This window comes from Zonotrichia albicollis, chromosome 9 (genome assembly GCF_047830755.1).
Source record: "Zonotrichia albicollis isolate bZonAlb1 chromosome 9, bZonAlb1.hap1, whole genome shotgun sequence".
Classification (NCBI taxonomy): domain Eukaryota; kingdom Metazoa; phylum Chordata; class Aves; order Passeriformes; family Passerellidae; genus Zonotrichia; species Zonotrichia albicollis.
In genome coordinates, this window is record NC_133827.1 from 27,825,200 (window position 1) to 27,835,461 (window position 10,262).

General features: G+C 35.9%; 1 protein-coding gene across 5 annotated transcripts in view; it reads left to right on the forward strand.

Annotated features, from left to right (window-relative positions):
• PLS1 (plastin 1) overlaps nt 1-10,219 on the forward strand; it is a 42,545-nt gene extending 32,326 nt beyond the window's left edge. For 4 of the 5 annotated variants that reach the window (XM_074547133.1, XM_074547134.1, XM_074547136.1 and 1 more), the window contains exons 11-17: nt 31-51; nt 2,937-3,015; nt 4,047-4,161; nt 4,892-5,025; nt 5,847-5,970; nt 8,003-8,127; nt 8,582-10,219. In XM_074547133.1, the coding sequence (XP_074403234.1) occupies nt 31-51; nt 2,937-3,015; nt 4,047-4,161; nt 4,892-5,025; nt 5,847-5,970; nt 8,003-8,127; nt 8,582-8,717 (734 nt within the window). In that variant the 3' untranslated portion in view covers nt 8,718-10,219. The remainder of the gene's footprint in view (nt 1-30; nt 52-2,936; nt 3,016-4,046; nt 4,162-4,891; nt 5,026-5,846; nt 5,971-8,002; nt 8,128-8,581) is intronic. The other variant, XM_005489447.4, reaches the window with a different exon arrangement.
• Nucleotides 10,220-10,262: the final 43 nt, after the last annotated feature.

The window sequence follows — 10,262 nt, forward strand, 5'->3', positions numbered from 1 at the left end:
TGCTTTCCTGTTTTGCTTCATGAAATGCAGATTTGACCCCTCCTAATGTAGGTACTGTATTTAGTACTTTTCTGTACTCCATAAAAGTGTTTATTCTGCAATTTTTCGTTCTTTTTTCCCATATTGTTTAATCATCTCTGTCCTTTTCTGGTTGATTTTTTTTTTTGCATTGTTCTTACATTTTTCTATTGTTTTAATATGCCATCATAAGTAAAAGAGATGGAAAAAACCCCACAGCATATAAAATGAGGGCAAGAGTTGCAGTAAGTCAAATGCCATACAGCTATTTTGGAGGGTTTAGCCAGTGAGGGCTTGCCATGAACTGAGATGACGAGCTGTAGGTATGTGTGGGTGAGTAGAGCTTCCTGAAAGTTTTCATTTTCCTGCATAAATTCCATCTTTTCAGGGACGGTCCCGCCTCATCAGCATGGTGTGGCTGTCTTCTTCAGTTTAAGACAGTTAATGCTGTGCATAAACTGACATCTGCCCTGATAATACATCTGGTGATGTGCACTGAAATATGAGATTGTGTCTCAGGAATACTGACACAGCAAAATGAGCATTTGATATTGTGTGGGGATGGAGAGGGCAGTCCTGAGCTCAGTTCTTGCACCACCTTTGCTGCTGATCCAAGGAGGCCCTGGCTTGTGGGGAAAGCAGCAATTTGGAGTCCAAGTCAGGAAGAGAGCTGAGCTCTTGCAGGGAGGAAGAGGACGGACTTGTGTCCACCCACTTTTCCTCCACTGTAGATGTTCTGTGCTGTTGCTTATATTACTGGCAGCCTTCATGGCTGTCACTACCAGAGGGTTAAGTACTCCCACTCAGGCTGGCTGAACTTTGGGTGCCACTGTATCTTGAGCTCAGTTGTGTTGCAGGGATTATTTTAAGTTTATTCGGAGCTCTTTGGATTTTTCATCCCCTCCCTATGGCTACTCTCCACTCAGTTCCACAGTGTAATGATCTCAAAAAAGAGATGGCAATAAATATAAAGGATACTACCAAATTTGCTCCTCTCTCTTTTGTGTAGCTCTGCCCCCTTTCTGCAGTTTTCCAATGATTTTGGCTATCTGCTGCACCACTCAGCAGAAGATATGCTCCTGATAGGATCACAAGGTATATTTTGAATAAAGGAATAGAGAGAAAAAAACTGGTCACTTCTCAGCCATCTGGAAAACTTATGATAAAACTTATGCATGATAAAGGGATTTGTTTAGAGTGGCATATTAAATATAATATGCTGGGTTTAGTTCCTGGACTCCCACTTTCCAAAAGGGTCCTGCCCAGCTTGCATGCTCTTGCTCCTGCTTGGCTGCTTTGGATTCTCCTGACAATCTTGAGCAAGCATTTTAAAATCCTCAGTCTGAGTGCAGTTGCTGAGTATCTGTTTTTGTGGCTGTGCTGTTTCTTAAGAGTTCACTAAATGACCTTGGTACTGTCTTTGTAATGGACAAGTGTTCCTAAAAGCACTTTGCAGTCAGGATTTTATGTACTGCAAATCAACTCAAAGCTCAGTAACCATTAAATCATTAAAAAACCACAAGGCACTTGCTTCAAAATACTATAATATCAAATGTATTCTTTATAAACTTAAATTATATATAATTATTGAGTTATGATTGTTTTTTAAATGGAAAAACTGATATTTTTAATAACTTTGTCATAAAGTGTGATTGTTCTTTTAAATTTTAATGTGGCAAGAAATATGTGAAACAAAGCTCTCTGATGATCTTGCAGAATAGTATTTTTCTTTGTTTCTACTGTTTCATCAGTGGCTCTGTGGTTATTTTTACAAGTAAATATTTGAAACAAACAGTAATTTGAATTGCATATAAAAAAATAATTTAGAAAAACATATTGGTAAGATGAATATCAACTATTTCATAATAATTGGAAAGAACCTGGTAAGACGGCTGAAACTTTAAAAATAAAATTTACTCTGTTAGAAACTGTAAACTGCAGGTGAAATTTCTGAAGTCCAGAGCTTTCTCCCTCCTCGGTGTCTTCACTGTTTTCTTAACTGTGGATTATCAACCCAGGGGAACAAAGTTATGAGGTTATTCCAAGCTCACTTATTCAGGCTAAATTTTCTCAAATGCTCCTCTTTGATGCAAGAGAAAACAGCCTATGCAGCACTGATTCACATGTAGATGTTTACAGAGATGTTGTTAAAATTTAGGTGGTGTTATATGTAGAAAATGAATGAATTTTTGCAAGCTGTAACTTTAAAGAGAATGAGTTAGGTTAGGACTCATGATTGCAATAATAAAAGCAACCTATGTCAGGAAAGTGAAGGTTGGGATTTACTGCCTAATGAATTTTCTGAAGTTCTTCTAAGTAGAATTGCTGGTTAAAACTGTGAGGATAACTGGCCCCCTCAGCAGTATAAATAGCTCCACAAAGTTAACAAATACAACACTGCCTGTCCATGTTTTCAGTGCAAAGAACTAAAAAAAAAAGAAATCCTTGCTTTAGGGAGGCCCTTTTGCAAATTATTACTGTCAAATTCTGTGAGGAGAGAGTGGAGTTGTAGTGCCTCGTGTGTTAGTACTGACTTTTTATAAAAAGATATTTTTTCTCTCAAACTGTTGAATGCAGTTTCTGCTCATTTTAGTTTCAGGAACTTATTATTAATCATCTTCATGATATATTAATTATGTGAAATATAACAAAAAATTATTTCTGTATTTTATCAAATTGTATTTACTCAGATAAATGTAGTCTAATGATACTACTTCATGTAGTCCCCCTGCCCTGTGCCCAGAACTGAGTGGATCTGAATTGGATAGGATTGCCTTGTAGTATAGATTATTGTTTGGGAAATTGTGAACTCTTTTTGGGGTGGGAGGGGGGTGGTGAGGGATATGAGAAACATTTAAACATTGCTTATTAAAGTGTTTTCTCCAATAACTTATATAGAATTGTATTTGTCACCATAGGAGAAAGTAAGGAAGAAAGGACTTTCAGAAACTGGATGAATTCACTGGGTGTGAGCCCATATGTTAATCATTTATACAGGTAAGGTTTTTTAAAAAGATTTATTTGACTTCCCTGGGGTGACAGGGGAAGAAAGAAGAGGGGGACGTTGTATTTCTACTAGAATAGTGATATCTAGGTTTCTTCTTCAAAACTGATCTGTAGGACCACATTAAGCAGTATCTGACTCAAATATTCTAGTCATAATCTAGATAGATTAGAAAACCTAAGAAGGTTTAAATCTCCCTCCCTCACTCACTTGTATGTGAATTATGTTTTTATAAAAGTTGAGATAATTGTGTTTTATGATGTATAATCTTTATTTTTTCAGTAGACTGTAAGGAGCTCTGCAGTGTAGTATTCCCTCAGATGAAGTGCTTTATAACAAGCTTTTTAGATGCTTCTGGTCACTTTCAAATTATGCCAGAAATTGATTCAAATTCTGCCAATAAAAGATGAGATTGAGGGAGCATATAGGAGCCCTTGCTTGTATGTATATTTACTAATTGGTTTCATTATTTCAGTTTTCTGATCTCTGTAAAGTGATCTTAACATGGAGAATTTCATTTATTAAGTAGTTGATGGGAATTATCAGTAATGCAACATATAATTGGAAAATAATACTTTTCTTACTACTCTTTTGCAAGATAAGTTCATTGGTTTTGATTATTCTTTAGCAAAATTCATCTGTAGGCATCTGCAGATAAAGCATGAGTGTTTAACATTTGGGAAAGTCCTTAGAGAACTAAAATGAGATCAATAAATTAAAACTCTTTTAGCAGCTATTTTGTCTATGCCTGCCTTATGAAAGTAATTATTTATTTGAGGCCAGTGACTGAGATTGCTTCAGTTAGATTTGTGATACTAATGAAATTAAATGCAGAATTTGGTGTATATACTTGCAGGAATCAAGCAATGGAATGTGGGCTAGTTTCTTTACAGAACCACACCAGTTTTTATTTGTGTCTGGAATTTTTCAGCAACTTAATTACACTGTGAGAAGTCTCAAGTACTTACTTTCATTGTCAGTCTGTGCTTTTGTGCTGAAGCCCATTGTTTTGCTCTTGATTTAGTGACCTTTCTGATGCTTTAATCATCTTCCAACTGTACGACATGACGCGCGTTCCGGTTAACTGGAGCCACGTCAACAAACCTCCCTACTCCCTGCTCGGGGGCAACATGAAAAAGGTGGGTGATGCTCTGGGGGCAGCCAGCTCCTCTGGCTCCCATGCTGCTCATGGTAGGCTGTGCTGTTGAGATTTCTGTGCTACTGAGACAGCCCTGGGAGAAAAAAAAAAGAAAATCTAATTTTCAGTTATTATCCCAAAGAATAAATAGCAGTAATAGCATATATCACCTTAGTTTCTAAATGTGGGCACCTTTTAGCAATATTTCATTTATGGCCTAATTTAGCTCTTATAAGTGAAAGCTTCAGGCCTGACCTGGCTGTTGTTGCTGGATGCTCCTGTACTGTGAAGCATTTCCTCCCAGAGCAGTTTTATATGCTGCCCAGAGGATTTGGGCAAGACTTACAGGATCCAAGCTTTCACATGGTTTTGTGGTTGTTGTGAAGCCTAAAATGTAGAGGATAAAAATTACTGCCTGTTTAAGAAGAACGCATTTCAATATCTTTCAAAGTATAGTTTTGATGTAAATATATTTTATTCACTACTTTAGTGGAAACTTGGTTTTCTCAAATGTGGAAAAAATTATCATTGGAATCTTGCATAATTGCATTTATAGTAAAAACTGTTATTTATTTTAATCACAGTGTAGCTAGACTGGAAATCTTTTCTAGCTTCAGATCTCACTGTAGGTAACAGTAAGCCAAAGTAATTTAAAATACACATAGAGTATATGTCTGTATTGCAGAAATATTAATATGTTTTCATTATTTGCACACAAAATTTATTTTTAGATTGAGAATTGCAATTATGCAGTAGAACTTGGGAAGACAAAAGCCAAATTCTCACTGGTTGGTATTGCTGGACATGATCTAAATGAGGGTAATCCAACTCTGACTTTGGCTTTGGTGTGGCAGCTGATGAGAAGGTAAGTTAGGCAGTGTATGACGGATGTGTATAAATGTGTCTGTGCATGTGTGTCTGTAAATCAAGGCAAATTAAGGGTAGTATTCAGTATGTAATCTTACATACTTTGCAGTGATTGAAACCACAATTTATAGTGCCAATTAAAACCTTATAAACTAGAAACTGTGACTAAAATATAGATCCTGCAGCAAGTAAAAAGAATTCACCTTATTTCATGTTGATTCCATGTGTCTTTCTGTAAGTATAATAATTTAAATATTTTAAAACCCAAGGCAGTGGTGATACCTACACTATAGAAGTTGAAAGGGTAAAAAATTGTAGGCCATTATAGCTATAGATACCATAAGTATCATCAAATCAAAATCTTGCTGCTGTATTCCATGAGAAAAAATTATTATTAAGTGATTTGATTAAGGAGTGTTTTATTGCAAATGTTTTCCTCAAATTAGTTTTCTTAGACCTATCCCAAAACACTTAGTGATTTTTGTTCTCAAACTGCTGTGATTTAGTTTTTTTCCCTACTAGGATGGTGGGAGTAATTTTAACTTAGAAAGTATAATTTATTATGATGTACTGAGTAAAACAAATGCATGAAGATGTTACCATGAATATTATGAGGTTTGTGATATTATTTTATTATTTTATTCAGTAACCACTGAATAAGTGATTTCAATTACTATATCGTTTGTAAGGTAAGGGTGCCCTATGAAGAGTACTTAGCATTGTTACTGTGATGAAGTAATATTTTACCTTCGCTATAGCTTTGCAAGAAAAGTTGAGTTCCACCACTCATTTTAATTTGGGCTCTTGTTTTTGTTGAAGGTATACTTTGAATGTACTGTCTGACCTTGGAGAGGGCGAAAAAGTAAATGATGAAATCATTATTAAGTGGGTGAATCAGACACTTGCAAAAGCAAATAAGAAAACTTCAATTACAAGTTTCAAGGTAATAAATTTTATTTACTTTTTTTTCCACATATAATAGGACCTGGGATTTTTAACCTGATCTGTTAATGATTTGGTTTTAACAGTAGCTCTGCCATCAACTAGCAAAATTGTTTATGGAAATATTTCTGACAGTCCTTGAATCTTCAAAAGTATTTTTCAAATATATTGAAAACTAAAAGAATTTATAGTAGCTGCAGTAAAATACAAAACAAAAAGCCCAAAAATAAAGAAAAGAAAAATAACTTTAAACTCTCAAAGGGTCTTATGTCTGAAATTACCAGTCTTTGGGCCTGGCATGTCATATATTTTCCAAATATTTAGATATAGGCACTGTCATGCTTACACAAGCCATAAGAAGGATTTTGAAAGTACGGGGGGCAGATGATCACTCCTGCTAGGAGCTGGTTAAAGGATGTTCTCACGTGTGACACAGCCGGGAGGGGGAGCCCAGGGCAGCCAGCGACACCTTGTGCTGCCCTTGGCGCTGCTGATGTGCAGCAGGCGGGGAGAACAGGAGCTGTTCCCGTTCAGCCTGAGAGAACACACTGCTAAAGGAACCTTTCCTTCCACCTTGTTTCAGTGCTCAAAACAAAAGAAGCCGTGTGTGTGTCAGGTGTGTTATTCTGTGGGAATCTCTTGCTCTAGAAATGGCTGATTAATAATTGCACACAAATGTAACATTCTTGTACAGGTTCATTTTATAACCTCAGACAGTTATGTCTGTGATTCAAAGCAGGAGAACCTAGCAAGTTAAACATTTGAGAGTTCACTATGTTACAAATTTTAATTAGATAAGCATTATTAATAAAAAATTAAGTAAGAATATTTAGTTTTCACTTTAGAAGGTAACTTGAGCCTTCATTTTCTTATGTGATGTTGCTTCTCTTATTTCTACATAAATTGTTATAATAGTGATATTAAATAAGCTGAAAGTATGACAAGAACCTGTCCCAATATCTTGCCTTTGGTATGCCTGTGTCTTTGAGGGTACATTGGGTACATTGGTTGTGTTTTTACAGCCATTTAAATGGTGTTTTTAAGATAATTCAACTGCCGGTTGACCAAAGATAAGAAGGTACTCATGTAAATTGACACTATTCAGTATTTGTTTTTTTTACTGCTAATTTTTTACAATATTTACATAAATATGCCTTTCACTGTTTGGGTTTTGGGACACTGTGGCAAGCAGACCATAGAGAATGCAGAAGTGCCTTATATTTCACTGTGGACTAAGAAAGCCAAGTTCTATTGTACTGCCATTATTCAAACAGTAAAAATAACAAAGGTGTTTCTTACAGTCTTGGGGACTCCATGCATTTCATGCCTTGAAGCAGAATTATATTAGTATTTTTAGATGTATAATTAATGATGGCTCTGTGGGACTCCCTGAACTGGCAGTCCTGGTTCTGACCTGGTGACAAAAGCAGCTGTGCTCCGTGGCTGTGCTCAGCCACTGCAGGGCCTGGGCTTGCTTTGGCACCAGCAGCTCCTGCTCTGCCCGGACAGCTGGCAGGGAATGATTGCACCAACGGCAACTGCTCTTTTAACAATCTCTCTGTATTAAATATGAAACACAGACTGCTCACACTAGCTCAGAACACCATCTGAGTTGAAATATTACAGAAAGAGTGAGCCATTAACTACTGGAGAAAATAGTTTTATGGTAAGAAAACAAGGAAAATATATGTATGGGAGCCTGGAAGGATCTTTTTTTGTTGTCTTGAAAGTCCGGCCCTTGAACTTACGTCATAATTCCCTTCCTTCCTTAGGGCTTAAGGAGGGAAATTTGATGAAATAAATTTAAACCATTTGTGCAATAATGATACCAGCATGGTGAACATTAAAATACTGATTGTAGAAAAGAAAATTAGAATTCATAAAGGGTGAGGAGAACCTTCACACTGTGAAGTAAGAAAACAGGCTTCTGTCTTTGAGTATGCATGCAAGATGTACTGTAGGGTTTTTGCATTTTGAAGATGGAGTAATAAAAGCAGATTCCTTTAAACTAATCCTGAGTCTTTTTCTTTCAGGACAGATCAATTAGCACTAGCTTACCTGTCCTAGATTTAATAGATGCCATTGCACCAAAAGCAGTTCGTCCAGAAATGGTCAAGAGAGAAGACCTTTCTTACCAAGACAAATTGAATAATGCCAAGTAAGTTTTAAATGAATGCTTCATATTTTCCTGAAATGCAGGAAATGCATTAATTCACAGTGTAATGCATTATTTACTGATTTGTTAGGAAAAAGATAATACTAATTATTTTTTTGAATAGAATATAAATTCTAATATTATTTATTTTTCTAGTTCATCTAAAATAGGAAGTCAAATTTACAGCTGATATGACCTACCAACACTGCACTGGAATTGGTTTCTTAACAGTTTGCCATAATTCATACTGTTTTTGACCAAAAGAAATGCTTTGATAACCAGTAGTAAAACATCTGCCAGTACATGCTTTCTTCACCATAATGTCCATTTTCTGGTAGAGCCTAAGTACTGTTAAACAGGCATATCCTGCCATTAAAATCTGGTTTTGTTGTTGTGAATTTTGACGTATTGGTAGAAGCCAGAAAATAACAGTATTTGTTTTCTCTTGTTTTCCAAGGTATGCCATTTCAGTTGCTCGAAAAATTGGTGCTCGTATTTATGCTCTCCCAGATGATCTGGTTGAAGTGAAGCCAAAAATGGTGATGACAGTGTTTGCATGTTTGATGGGAAGAGGACTGAACAGAATAAAATAATGCAGACATATAATAACTTTCTGCCATGTTAAGCACAATGAATGCCTCGCAGTTTACAGAGTTCTGAAACTTAGTATGAGAAAAATTGTATGCACAAATATCAATTCTCTTTTAATCATGTGTTTGTATTAGTTTATTTTCTTCGGTTTCATAACACATGAATTATTTATGGCTAATACAATTTTCAGAACATGTTCATTAATAAATTAACATCATAGATTTGTATTGCTTGGAAAAACCCATATGAATCAAGCTTCATTTGTATTAGTTTCCATAGCACTGTGAGAACCTGCATTGTTTTACATATGTTGTTTCAGGACCAATTATGAAACACTGTTTGATTTTTGTGGGTGTTAGTTATATGTAGTCATACAAGTCTCAAGGTGCATTCCAGTCCTGTTGGATTGGACTCCAAACTGCACAGAAATTGTCATCCTTGCCTTATTCCTGGAGGGGTTAACTATTGTTGGAGCCAGTGAGAGTCTTGTCATTGACTTTAGAGCAAGTAAAGGCCTATGATAATGACTGGTAACTAATGAATACTGATTAAACTGATGAAACTTTTTTGTGGGAATTATCTTCAAATATATGTAGTAGTTTTGTTCTGTTACTTAGCAGAAACTTTTACAAATCATGTTGTATGAGAAACCAGCAATAGAAAGCAGAAATGTCCTGTCATTATTAGGTCTACATATGTGCTAAGTTCTGCGGTTGGACTAAACAGTTGTTGGTTGAGGTTTTTTAATCTTTTCATAAAATACTGTGTTAAGAAAACAATAAAGAGCTGGCTAGTCCACTATGGATTTTCTCATTACTGTATTGCATTTCCTTATATATCATTCCTTTGATTTTTCTAAAATGTGTATCATGTGTGCAGAGGTTTGATGTAGAAAGACCGGTGCATTCTCTGGAAGAGATGAAATCTGTATTTTTTTCTTAGTAATTTTAAAGCAACTATTTGTACTTCTTTTTCATCAGTGTAAATTTTCACTTATCAAGCTGGAGCTGTACATTTAATGAAGTTGTTACCAAAAGCCAAACATTACGGAAACTAAATCAAAATTAAAGACTTCTTTTTCAAGTATGAAGCTTCTACTTTCTCTCGGGTCCTGAAACCAGTCTTAAGTGTGGCAGAGAACAGGAGAATCCTGATGAGCAAGCAGTTGGACTGAGTTTGACATCTTCACTGTCTTACACACAATACAGCAATACTAAGGGATGCATCCATCTAGTTTCTATTGTATAATGGGATAATGGAGACTGAAGGGAATTAAGTTCTTGGATTTGAAGCCATTAGCCTCTGTCTATTTACTGGTTTGCATTGTTGGGACAAGACTTGATTTACTTGGTTTCTATTCCCAGTCCAAGGTGATGACAGCGCTTTGTACAGGATTTGAGTTCTGGTGACAACTCAGTCCAAGTCCTCATTCAGGAGAGGCCAAATGGAGACTAACTTAGTGTCTATACTGTAAGAATAAATGAGCTCTTATTAAATTATAGAATCGTCATGTACTGGATTTACCTGCCAGACACTTGGTACCTTAC